We start from the raw sequence: 12,968 nt of genomic DNA, 5'->3' as shown, positions 1-12,968 counted from the left end.
TGAATGCTTTATGTCCGAATCGACCAATGGGCTGGCGGTACCCGGTTGCCCGGGCTACAGAGCGGTCATGGGCGGGGCCGGGGCACTGGGGGGGCGGGGCTCGGGCGGGGCTTATATAAGCGAGCGGCGGGCGCAGGGCGGGGCGTGGGGTCGGTGGCTGCTGGGCGCGCGGGGCGCAGGCCGCGGGGCCGGAGCCGGGGGGAGCGAGCGAGCGGAGGCGCCGAGGATCCGATTCACTCGCTGGGGAGACCTATGGGCCGAAGCCGTGTAAATGCGTTTTAAGGCGAGTGCAGGGGATGGCCGGGGGGAGCCTTGGGGAGCGGACGCCCTCGACTTTGGGCACTGACCCGCTGCCTGGCACCCCTTGCCTCCTCTCAGCAGGGGCCTCGGCTCCGCAACTGCCACTCCTCCTCGGGGTGTTGCACAAGTTTCGAGGTCACCGGCGACCCCCCCTAGCAGCGCGCCTGGCTCTGGCCCCCGCGAAGGAGCACGGGGCTTGGTAAGGAGGTCTGGGACTGGGGTGCGGGACCCCCCGCCTTGCACTCGAGAGAGGGGTCCCGTGGACAGACCCCCACCGGTGGTGCTTAGAGCATTCATAGCGTGTCAGAACCAACCTTTTATAAATGGGGAAACTGACCCAAGGTCATGCAGCAGAGAGCAGGCTAAAACTCAAGCTCAAGTCTTTGGCCCCTTAGGTAGGCGTGGTCGGGACTGGAGGCGTCCTCGAGACTTACCCCACCTAGGTTTCTCAGATCTGTTCCCACGCTCTTTATTTTCCTTCCAATCCCAAGTTTCAGAACTGGAAAGGAACTCCAAAACAATCCCATTTAACAGATGGGGGTGACTGAGGCTCTATCGGACGCAACATCACCGTTCCCAGGGAACCTCAGCCTCTCAGGCTTGTGCTGGGGGGTGGGGTGGGGGCAGAGCACGACTGGGCAGGGAACCCAGGCCTTGGGAGGTGAAGGATGCAACCTGTCCCCCAGTGGTACCCTCCATCTCCCTCTCCCTACAGTGTGTTGCATACTTTCTAAGGCGGTGGCCAAGGCAGCCAGCGGTGCTCCAAGGCAGCGATTCCATCTAGCCCCTGGGCTCCTCCTGCTCAACATGGCTGGCTACCTTAGCGAATCGGACTTTGTGATGGTGGAAGAGGGCTTCAGCACCCGGGATCTGCTGGAGGAACTCACTCTGGGGGCCTCACAGGCCACCACGGTGAGGGGAACAGGAATGGGGTGTGGGTTGGTTCCTTGTCCTTTCCTCCGGCAGGAGTTCCCCCCTCCACCCCCCATTCTCTCACTTGGTATTGATATTTGATAGACTGGCTCCTTTTATCCCCAATTCTTGGTACTTGGCCCCACGTCTTCCCTCCCCGTGTTTCCTGCCTTGAGAGAAGAGCAGCAACACCACATGCATGGTCTCGCCCCCCGCCCCCCGCCACTCCAGGTGGCAACCTAGGGGTTCCTACCTCTTGCTCTGTTCCCACCTACATCCGGGCATCCCCAGCACCGTGAAGTTCGCCTTTAAGGCTCTAGGAACTTCACTGGAGAAGCTCCGTTTTGTAGTTGGCCCTCATCTCTCCGAAGTCCCCATGACCTCCAGTCTTTCTCACCTCCTGCAGCTCTCCTCCAGAGTAGAATCCTGCCACATTGCCTCACTGTCACAGGACCCAGTCTGCCTCCACAGAGACACTTCTGACTTTATACTCCCAATGTTGTGTTCTGCTCCATTGGAGCAGGATCGCTGTACACGTGATGTGCTGCCGTTCTCCTCGACCTTCTCTGGCCTGTGCCCCTTTGTGGCATCTTTCTCCCCTTTACTCAGCCCTAGCGTTCCCTCCCATCACTGTTGCCTTTTCCCCCCCGATTTGCTTCTGGCTGGTTTTGAATTTACTGTCTTCATGGCCGCTAACTTGATTTGTAGAGAGTACCATCTGGCATTTATTGAAGGGACTTGTAACTACTTAAGGGCTGTTTTCCTTCCAGATCCAAGCCTTTTCAAGGTCTTTGGCCTTCTCCGCCCCTTAATTATTATGTTGGACACCAAGTAAGTGGGTATCCATTAAAAAAAAAAAAAAAGTTGCTTGAAAAGGAAAATGAGCCCCAGGGAGGGTTCACCACAGGCTCATCCGTGTCTGTGAGACAAGCGTGGCTTGCAGGTGGGTTGAGGACCAGTGTGTCCATGGCAGTGGGCTGTAAGCCACAGTGCCTGCCTTTTGTGGGGCAGACAGCTGTATATACAGTTCTGCTGCTTTAAAAGGACATGCAGAATGCAGCCAGAGAATTAAATGGTATGGATTAAAATAATATATATGCTAGTATAGAAACTATTACACATTATAATATATACTATATTATGTATAACATATACACACACACATGTGTAGGCTGAATGACAGTAGATTGGAAATTTGCCAAACCCAACAGAGGGCATGGTGAGAACACAGGCTTGGGGGTGGGAACGAGAGACAGTGTATGTAGTTGGCTTTAGCTGAGCTGAGAGGAGGGGCTGGAGTTGGTCACACAGCCTTAAATGTCAGCCCGACATTGCCTTCCATCCTGGAGGACGTGGGAGCCTCAGAAGGCTACAGCAGGGCATTGTTGGCCAATCTATGGAAGGACTGTGGACAGCATGCACGGGGAGGGGCCTGGGTCTCACATCCGTTCGCCTCTTGCTGTGCAGGGCAAGGTGGCTGCCTTCTTCGTGGCCGACCTGGGTGCTGTCGTGAGGCAGCACTTCTGCTTTCTGAAGTACCTGCCTCGAGTCCGGCCCTTTTATGCTGTCAGGTGCAACAGCAGCCTGGGCGTGCTGAAGGTCCTAGCCGAGCTGGGGCTGGGCTTCAGCTGTGCCGACAAGGTGAGCCCCTCTGCCCCCACTGTGCACGCAGCCTCGATGCTCACCAAACGGGGCCTTCCTGCTGTTGGTGACTCCAGGGAGTGAGAGGGACCTTTAATTCACCATAGCCTTCTGGGAAGGTCACTTACTCAAGAGAAGAGGAGGCTCCAGGGAGGAGGGAGGAGGAGGGGGAGGAGGAGGGGGGAGGAAGAGGAACTTGTCAGCTCTGAAGTAGGAATCGGAGATGTCTCTGGGCATATGGGTCACCTTTTAGACGGTTTTGAATTTATCTTTCTGCTTTATTATTTATTTATAATTGTTTTTCCTTTAAGACAGGGATTCATGTAGTCCAGGCTGACCTTAAACTCACTATGTAGCTGAGGCTGGCCTTGAACTCCTGATACTCCTAACTTCCGCCCTCCCAAGTGCTCGGATGTATCACCATACTTGGGTATTTTTCTTCTTTTTAAAGAAACACCTACATTTAAAATTTTCTATTTAGAAAAAAAAATTTAAATTTAATAGCAGCTTTAAAATTTCTTGGCCTAGAACAGTAGGTACTAAACTTGTAATTAAAACAAAACCAAACCACTCCTCTGCTGTTGGATCCCCCCCCCCCCCATGTTTATACACTTACTGTGTGACTGTGTTTTTTAGGCTAATCCTCTTAGCGTCTTGTTGCTGCTGCAGCAGGCTGTCTTCCTCATTTGATCTCTGCGCTTTTCATTCTCTCCTGGTGGCTTTTGACTGGCTCTGCCTCCGTGTAGTCTGTAATCATGAGCCACAGTGTAGCCACCGCGGCTGTCCAGGGCGGGTCTCACTGTGTGGCCCTGAGCAAGACAAATGCTGTTCATTTATGGACTTTCATTCTGTTTTCACTTGGATTAAAAGCTTTCTTGCTTAAGTCTATCTCACTCATTCACTCAGCAGAATTCTTTTCAGGGTGGGAATTTAGCTGTGAGTAAAACAACAAGAAAAGGCCCCCTTTTATGGTGCTTTCTGAAACATTAAATAATGACAATATGTGATATTGTAGGTGAGATGCAGTGAAGCTGGGGTGAGGGGAGTGTATTTGGTTTGTTTTGAGGCACTGTCAGTCCCTATGGACCATAGCCAGTCTACACCTCACTGCTTACCACAACCTGGCTTTGAACTCTCAGTCCTTCTGTCTCGCCTCTCTAAATGCTGGGGTCCCAAGAGGATTCACATCACCACATCTGGCTGGATCGCACTCTTTAGACAGTTGTCCAAGGAAGGCTTCTCTTGAGATTTGAATTCACGCTTGAATGAGGCAGAAGATTGAGCCGGGTGGAGGACTCAGAGGAAGGTCATTCCACGCAGAGGTCAGGGCCAGTGTGAGGAAGCCCAGAGGTGGAAGCAAGCCTGCTGCTGTCAACAGTCCTTGTGATGTCAGCACCTCATTTTCTTGATGACAAGCAATGGCTCTTCTGAGGAGATCAGCAGTGTGACTGGGTGATGTGAATAGAGTCTTGGAAAGAATTCTTGGAGGAGAAAGGAGAGCTGGCCTGGCCAAGACTCTGGGGCCTTATAAGAGTGGTCCTAGAGCCGGGCATGGTGGCACACGCTTTTAATCCCAGCACTCGGGAGGCAGAGGCAGGCGGATCGCTGTGAGTTCGAGGCCAGCCTGGTCTACAAAGTGAGTCCAGGATGGCCAAGGCTACACAGAGAAACCCTGTCTCGAAAAACCAAAAAAAAAAAAAAAAAAAAAAAAAGAGTGGTCCTAGGTGAGGAAAACGTGTGCACTGGGGTGGGAGATGAGCAGGCAGCTTAACCTATACTCGAAAGTTAACTGTTATTCACTCTTTACTCTTTGTGGGTGAGGAGTCTCCTTTTGCCCTTCTTTGTGTGCCTTGGTCAGTGTGTGTCTGCCATGAAGCTCAGTGAGGCAGAAGGCTTTGTTCTCCCTGTGGCCTCTTGTAGCATTGGCGGGTCTTCCTATAGAGGTGAGAAGGAACACAGTCCTTTGGTTCCCCTGAACTAGGCATGAAAAAAGGGCGAAAGCCCACTGACTAGATCCCTCAGCTTCTGGAAACTCAGGGATGAGGTGCTTGGTCCTTTAGCTTCAGGAGGTGGCCACCAAAGGACAGAACTGTGGGGTACAGAGTCTCAGAGAAACTTCTAGACAGGAAAACAGGGTATGCTGACAGCACCTACCATTTGCTGAGGACTTCTGTTGGGTCAGGTTCTCTGCCCGGCATTTTCTGCAGATGATCTCATTTATTCTCGAAACAGTTCCGTGAGGTCATTCTTTAACCCGGATTCCGACAACAGTCCCCGGAATGCACATTTAACATACAAGGAAGTGAGTCACAGAAGTCGAGCCACTTGCTCAGGGTCATGCACCAGGTGATGCCAGCTTGATTCCGACAATGTGATCTCTGTCTCTATTGGTTGTTGCCTTTTCCAAGATCCTTGGAGAAGATTTGCTGTGCTGGCGTGTGGCTGGTGAAAACGTCCTCCTTAGCTGTGTGTGTGTGTGTGTGTGTGTGTGTGTGTGTGTGTGTTGCCACACAAATTGCTTGGTGCATTTATCTGAGTGGCTGCTTGCTGCCACTTATAACCTGCTTTTACCATGTTCTAGGCTCATCACTAATCACCCCTAGGTGTTTTAAGGGTAGAGGCTGCCCTCTTCTGGTGGGTCACAGTGGGTGACCTTTCTGGACTTGGACCAAAGGCCTGGCAAGAGCAAGGGCTGGCTGCACTGACAAGCAGTCAGGCCAGAGGCACAGGCGCTGGGCCTCCTGCTTCTTTCCCCAGGCACTTGTGTCTTTGCTCCTGCCTCCTAGCCTCTTTCTGGATTAGTGCATCCCCAGCCTACTCCCTTGCTCCCCCCTGTGGCTGAACTCAGCAGAGCTGTCTGGTTTGGATAGGCCTAAGAATTTCTTCTAACAAGGTACCCAGGGATCAGAGAGGATGCAATGACCATTTTATATTTTATTTTTTATTTAGACAGTCTGGCCAGGAGCTCTTGATCCTCTTAATTCACGTCCTGAGTTCTGGGTTAGTAGTAAATATACCACTACACTTAATTTATTTGATTTGCTTCTTATTTTTAAATTGTAGATATAGAGTCTCACTATGTAGCCCAGGCTAGCCTCAAACTTTAGCAGTGCTGAGATTATAGGCATGGACACTGCTCCTAGATTTCAGTGAACACTTTTGTTTATATTTTTTGGTGGTAGGGTTTCTCTGTTACACAGAGCCCTGGCTGTCCTGGACTTGCTTTGTAGACCAGGCTGGCCTGGAACTCACAGAGATCCACCTGCCTCTGCCCTCCCGAGTGTTGGGATTAAAGGCACAGCTATCCAGTGAACACCTTATTTTTAAACATGGTCATATAAGTCCAGCATGGCGGCAGGAGGACTGCCGGGACTATGAGAACGGCCTGGGTTGTGTCACAAGAACCTACCTCAAAACAACAAAAAATAATTGTGAACAGCAACAACCCCAAGACTCTGTATTTGTGGATATTCTAGTAGCACATTGATTTAGTCACTCAAAGAGGACATGAAGGTGCTGGTTGCATGCCTCGGTAGAGGATCTGCATCCGGGGTTTGGTGGAACGGAAGCGATTAGAAACATGAGAGCGGTTGACCGGAAGCACAGGAGGCGTCTGGTGATGTGGAGAAAGCCCATGGTGTAGACCGTTCACAGTCGCTCCAGCGTGGCAGGCTTTGGGAAGCTTTCTGTGTGAGTGGATCTGGATCTGGTCAGGGGAATTCTTTCCTTTGTCATCTCTTAACAGTACTGAACCAAGTGAATATTCTTTTTAAGAAGATCCAACAGTATTATAAATTCCCAAGTTAAAAGGCTTTAAAGTGCACAGAAAGGGTGTGGGGCGCGGAGAGGAGAGGAACCTTCGGGTCCGCCTTCACCCTCAGAGACCACTTTTGGTGATTTATCCCATGTGTATTTTCCTTGCTCTTGCCTCTGAAGGCCCTAGGTGCTGGCTTCTCTGATGCCTGCTGCCGGGACTAGCGCATCCCTCTGGGCCCAGTCTTAAGCTCTCCCACCACTGTAAACACCATCCGTTCACTGTTGTCTCCCTCTCTCCTTCCCTCCCTTGAATCCTCACCTCACACCTGTCTGCCCATTTGACACAGTCTGTGTTCAGTCTCACGTCCTCACCCCTCACCCCCACATCCACCATGCCATCCTCCCTCCAGAACGTGTCTCCTGTCCTTTCTAGGGTGGCTTTATCATTTCTTTCAGGTGATTGTGACAGGCAGGGGCCAGTCTCCTAGAATCCCATGAAGCCTTTCCTTAGGTGGCCAAAACAAGCACTTAGACCTTTCACTTAAAATGCAGAACTGACCCCCTCCTTCCTTCCTTCCCTCCTTCCTTCCCTCCTTCCCTCCCTCCTTCTCTCACTTCACTCCCCAATTCACAGAGTCTGTAAGAGTCCAGACTGGCCTTGAACTTCCAATCCTGCTGCAACCTCCACAGTGCTGCTATTGCAGATGTGCGTGGTCACATCTGGCCGCCGTACGTCTCCTTGGAACTCCTGACGCTGCTGTTTTCACCACACAGGATAACACGTACATCCACACACTGCTTCCTGGTTCCTAGGTGGCTGCCTCTGCCCATACCCTCCACCCTCATCATCCCCCTCGGGATTGAACCCAGGCCGCTCCATCATTTTCAGCCCTCGGTTAGGCCTTAGGACCTCTCTGAAGCTGCTCCGTCTGTCTGCTGTCATCCCCGACTGGTCTGAGGCTCTGATGAGGGGGTAGGCTCTGCTTGCCCTCCTGACTCCTTGGGCTGTCCTCCGTCCTTCACACCCGGGACTCCTCATTCTCCAGCCTTCTGTACCCTTCCATGCCATGATACCTTGAACCCGTTGGCCATCTGCCATTATTCAGCCTGCGTTTGTCTGTGCCTCTGCCCTGTCAGCCTGAAAGCTCCGTAAAGTCTAAGACCCCCATCCGCTTTATTCACCACTTGTTTTCTTCAACACCTGTCACGGCCTGGCAAATTAATCGATGCTCACGGGGTGCCTGTCAGTGTAGGCTGAGCTCTGACAAGTTAAGCTATATGGCTTTGAACTAATGACTTATTAGCCCTCCAAACCTTGTTTCTACCTCATTAAGTGATTAGGAAGATTAAAGGAGGCTGCATGTGACTGGAACGCAGTGGCTGACATAAAGCAAGCCTTTCCCGAGTGACCACAATTACTGAAATCACAGGGCCTCACAGGGCTACCGTTGCCTCTTTTCACCTCGTGTAGGGAGGGAGGGAACACATTCATAGTCACCCAGACTTGGCACGGTGACAGGTCTGTGAGCTGTGACAGCTCACATCCAGCTCTTGGAGTTAGATCTCTGTGTCTCACGCTGCCACTTACTGACTGTCGCCCTTGGCAGGCGGGCCTCTCTGAACTCAGCTTTCCCCCTCTGTGAAATGTGACGAGTGAGTACTGACATTTGATGGCTGTGGGTCTCACAGAAACGAGTGCGTGTAAACAACCACAGCCAAGCCGCTCAGTCAGAATCAGACTCAGGATGGCTACAGACAGCTCTCATTTCTCCTATTGTGTTCCCAGACTGCCTGTTCTTAACTTCCTTATTCCTGTAGCGGCATGCTTGACTCGGGCCAGGGCTTTGTTATTTGCTGCATAGCTCCCCCTGCCCTGCCTCTCTCTCTCTTTTTTTCTAGGCAGTTTCTCTGTGTAGCCCTGGCTGTCCTGGAGCTCTGTCTGTAGATCAGGCTGGACTCAAACTCATAGAGCTCTGCCTGCGGGCTGGGATTAAAGATGTACACCATTACACTTGATGCATAGCTTTTTAATTTTATTTTTATAACATTTTATTTTATGTGCATGCGTATGTACGGGTATGTATGTGCGCTGAGACATTGCTGGCCTTGCACAGCTTCTCATACCCCTGCATGGGCTGTAAGAACTGAACGGAACAGTCCTGATAAGGCAGGTCAGAAAACTATGTCCACTCCCTGATTCCATCAGATCACTGTGCTAATTCGTTTATGAATCATCAGTGGCCGCTTTGCTTTGCAGTGGCAGTTGGGTAGGCAAGACAGACCGAATGGCTCAAGAAGCCAAAAACAGTAAATCTATATAGAAAAACGTTTTCTAGCACTTGACAGAAAGCATCCCATTTTTAGGACCTTCTTGCTGCACGTTCTGCTCAGTGAACATGGCTACTCAGCACCCCCACATCACATCCATGTCACAGATGCACCAGGCTCATGTGAACCATGTTCTGCAAAGGTGAGGAAGAGCTAGGGGTGAGGTTCAATGCTGCAGACCCCCAAACCTGAAATGGCTAAGGATGTAGCAATTGGTAGAGTGCCTGCATAGCATGCAGAAGAAGCCAGGGCTCGATCCTCAGCCACGGGACACGTCCTTATTCAGCCCCACATGGTGGGTGGAAGATTCAACCACCACAGGTGTCCCACCCAACCCACCAACGCACAGTCGTCCTCTGACCTCTACATGTGCACATGGCCCACCCACCCAACCCACGCCTGTGTATATACAATAATAATAAAGTACTTCAAAAAATTTTCAAAGTTCATTTCGAGGACAGCTTAGGCTACGAGATACCCTGTCTCAAAAACAAAAATAAGAGTTAGCAGGATGACTCAGTTGGTAAAGGCACTTGTCACCAAGCCGAGCTACCTGATTCTGATCCCTGGGGCCCTCAGGGTGGACAGAGAGAAACAGCTTCTTTTTAACATCTACACACATTCCTCTAAGTAAACAAATGTAAAAAAAAAAAAAAAAAAAATTCTCACAAAACAACAGTAACCAAAAAGTAAAGAAGAGACCTGGGGCAGATAGAGAATGCATTCATTGGCACACCACTGCAGCACAGAACTTTGGGCTCAGTGATCTGTGTCAGAAAGACTCATGGCCTTGAAGACTTTTCTCAAATGTCAGATAATCACACACACACACACACACACACACACACATACACACTGGAATGGCTAAACCAAGCTAACACATGCTTTAACTCATTTTTCTTTCTTTCTTTCCTTTTTTTTTTTTTTTTAAAGATTTATTATTATGTATACAGTGCATCAGATCACATTATAGATGGTTGGGAGCCACCATGTGGTTGCTGAGAATTGAACTCAGGACCTCTGGAAGAGCAGTCAGTGCTCTTAACTGCTGAGCCATCTGTCCAGCCCCTAACCTGCGGTCCTGTTTCTTGGCGATGTCTAAGCACACACCACGTTGTTACTCCCGTGGCCATCCTGATGTCCAGTAGATCACCTGAACTTACTCCTTATAACTAGAATGGCACCCTCTCACCAACATCCCATTGCTTTTCACCTCCTCAGCCCCTGGAGCTTTAACCACTTCTACCCTCTGCTTCTCTGACTTTGGCATTTGTAGATTCTACACAGTTAATACAGGTTCTGGGGCACTGGCTCATTTAAAACAGTGTTTGCTGGCAGGGCGTGATGGCGCACGCCTTTAATCCCTAGCACTCAGGAGGCAGAGGCAGGCAGATAGATGTGAGTTCAAGGCCAGCCTGGTCTACAAAGCAAGTCCAGGATGGCCAAGATAACATAGAGAAACCCTGTCTTGAAAAACAAAAAACAAACAAACAACCAAAACAAGCAAAACAAACAAAAAATAAATAAAACAATAGTGTTTGCCTCACAGGCATGAGGACCCGAGTTTGTGAAATGCCAGGTGATGGGCCTGTGGTTGTGGTCTGAGTGCTGGAAGGCCCAGAGATCCCCAGAACTTGCTCTCTAGACAGTCTAGCTCCCCTAGTGAGCTTCCAGGTCTAGTGAGGGACCCTGGCTCAAGAATAAGATGGAGAGTGATTGAGGAAGGTACTTGATACAGACCTGTGACCTCCACATACATGTGCACACACCTGCACACACACACACATGTATACACCATGCATAGGACCTCTACGAAGCAAGTTCATACATCTTTTATGTGCTTGGTTCACTTTACTTGCCACAATGTCCCCTGTGTTTATTTATATTATAAATGATAGGATTTCCTGCTTTTTGTTGTTGTTACTGTTTTTTTGTTTTGTTTTGTTTTGTTTTTTTGAGACAGGGTTTCCCTACTTAGTCCTGGTTGTTCTGGACTCACTTTGTAGACCAGGCTGGCCTTGAACTCACAGAAATCCTCCTGCCTCTGCCTCCCAAGTGCTGGGATTAAAGGCGTGCGCCACCACGCCTGGCTCGATTTCCTGCTCTTAAGAGAATGAATTGTATTCTACCATATTTTCTTTAGTCTCTCATCTGTGAACAGATGTCTATGCTAACTTTGTATCCTGCCCATTGTGATTGATGCTGCTTTGAACAGGGGAGTGTGGCCACCTCTCTGACTTCAGGGGAGCCAGTTGAGGGCCAAACTTATAACTCTACACTGAGGCATCAATATAAGTGGGCCAGCTCCTTTTCTGTTGGTTGGTTGGTTTTGGTTTGGTTTGGTTTGGTTTTTGAGGCAGGGTTTCTCTGTGTAGCCCTGGCTGTGCTAGAACTCCCTCTTTAGACCAGGCTGGCCTTGAACTCCTGACTGTTACCCATATGGGGTTTCTGTATCGTATAGCAGGTTTCATCGTGACATTTCATACACGGCTATAAAGTGTTTTGATTACATTCCTCTCATTACCTTCCTTTTTTCCTCTTTCTCTTTCCAACTACTCCCTTTTCAACTGTCAATCAGCACCCCCCTCTTTTTTATTTTGGTAGGAGAGGGTTTCACTATGTAGCTCTATCTGGCCTAGAATTCACTCTGACCATGCTTGCCTCAAATACAGAGATCCAACAGCCTCTGCCACCTGAGTGCTGGGACTAAAGGCGTGAGCCAGCACACCTAGCTTTATGTCATTATTTGCCTCGGAATGGAGCGGGGCCTCCTAAGCTCCTCCCCACTCCCAGGTAAAACATTCACAGCCCAGATGCACAGGTAATCACGCATGCTGAGGATGTTTTATTATTTGAGGACTCTTATACTATTTCCCAAGCAACATTCATTAGCATGTTCCCAAGCAAACATCTCAGTTTGTCAGATGCTAGTGAGTCTGTATACTGCCTTGGTGTGAGTTAGAAAGTGTGTGTTTCTGTCTCTGTTTTAAATGACATTTATTTTTATGCATAAGGATGTTTTGCCTACATGTATGTGTGGGCACCACATGCATGCCTGGTACCTGCAGAGGATCCTGTGGAACTAGGGTGTTATGGATGGTTAGGTGCCATGTGGGTACTGGGAACTGAGTCAGGTCCTCTGCAAGAGTAACAAGTGTGCTTAACTGCTGAACCATCTCCTCTGCCCAATGCACGTCCCTTTAAAGACATTTAATTTTTGGAGTAAATACACTTATTATATTAGAAAGAGATTTTCTGCAGACAGGAAGTTAGAATAAATACGCAGATGTGACCTCTTTGTTATGAATGGGACCTCCCCAGGATTGTGCAGTGCTCCACCCGTGCGTGTGTCTGTACATGGCAGCCCTGCCATCAGAGAGTGGGTAATGAGCGTGAAGTGACTGTCGTCCATCTGCTGTCTTAAAAGAGCTGCCACGGTGGTGGCGCACACCTTTAATCCCAGCACTCTGGAGGCAGAGGTAGGCAGATCTCCGAGTTCGAGGCCAGCCTGGTCTAAAGAGGGAGTTCTAGGACAGCCAGCGCTACACAGAGAAACCCTGTCTCAAAAACCAAACCAAACCAAAACCAAGAGAAAACAAAACCAACCCTAAACCAACCAACCAACCAACAAAAAAGAGCTAGCCCACTTAATGTGGATGCCTCAGTGTATGGTTATGAGTTTGCCCCTCATGTGGCTCCCCTAGGCTCCACAGGCCAGCAGGCCCTGGGGTGTCCTCATCACAACCTTTGGAACTTCACAGGCAGAGATGGAGTTGGTCCAGCATATCGGTGTCCCCGCCAGTAAGATCATCTGTGCCAACCCCTGTAAGCAAATTGCACAGATCAAGTATGCTGCCAAGCACGGGGTGAGGCTGCTGAGCTTCGACAACGAAGTGGAGCTGGCCAAGGTGGCCAAGAGCCACCCCAGTGCCAAGTAAGCCAAGGACCGCTTATGCAGGAAGGCTGGGCTGCTGGGTGAGGATGGCAGGGGAGGGAGCGGGGAGCTGAGGAGAGGTCAGGAAGGATGGGGT

The 12,968-nt window shown here is 50.0% G+C and overlaps 1 protein-coding gene across 3 annotated transcripts in view; it reads left to right on the top strand.

The window, feature by feature from the left end:
* Positions 1-372: 372 nt before the first annotated feature.
* The window catches only part of Azin2 (antizyme inhibitor 2), a 29,789-nt gene continuing 17,193 nt past the window's right edge, over positions 373-12,968 (top strand). Inside the window, exons 1-4 of one of the 3 annotated variants that reach the window (XM_051171702.1) lie at positions 373-499; positions 1,016-1,212; positions 2,680-2,853; positions 12,699-12,871. In XM_051171702.1, the coding sequence (XP_051027659.1) occupies positions 1,108-1,212; positions 2,680-2,853; positions 12,699-12,871 (452 nt within the window). In that variant the 5' untranslated portion in view covers positions 373-499; positions 1,016-1,107. Of the gene's footprint in view, positions 500-1,015; positions 1,213-1,862; positions 2,854-12,698; positions 12,872-12,968 lie in introns of those variants that run through there. The other 2 variants (XM_051171703.1, XM_051171701.1) reach the window with 2 other exon arrangements.

The sequence above is a fragment of the Acomys russatus genome, chromosome 29, assembly GCF_903995435.1.
Source record: "Acomys russatus chromosome 29, mAcoRus1.1, whole genome shotgun sequence".
In the NCBI taxonomy this organism is placed as follows: Eukaryota; Metazoa; Chordata; class Mammalia; order Rodentia; family Muridae; genus Acomys; species Acomys russatus.
This window is presented reverse-complemented; position numbering and strand designations above follow the sequence as displayed.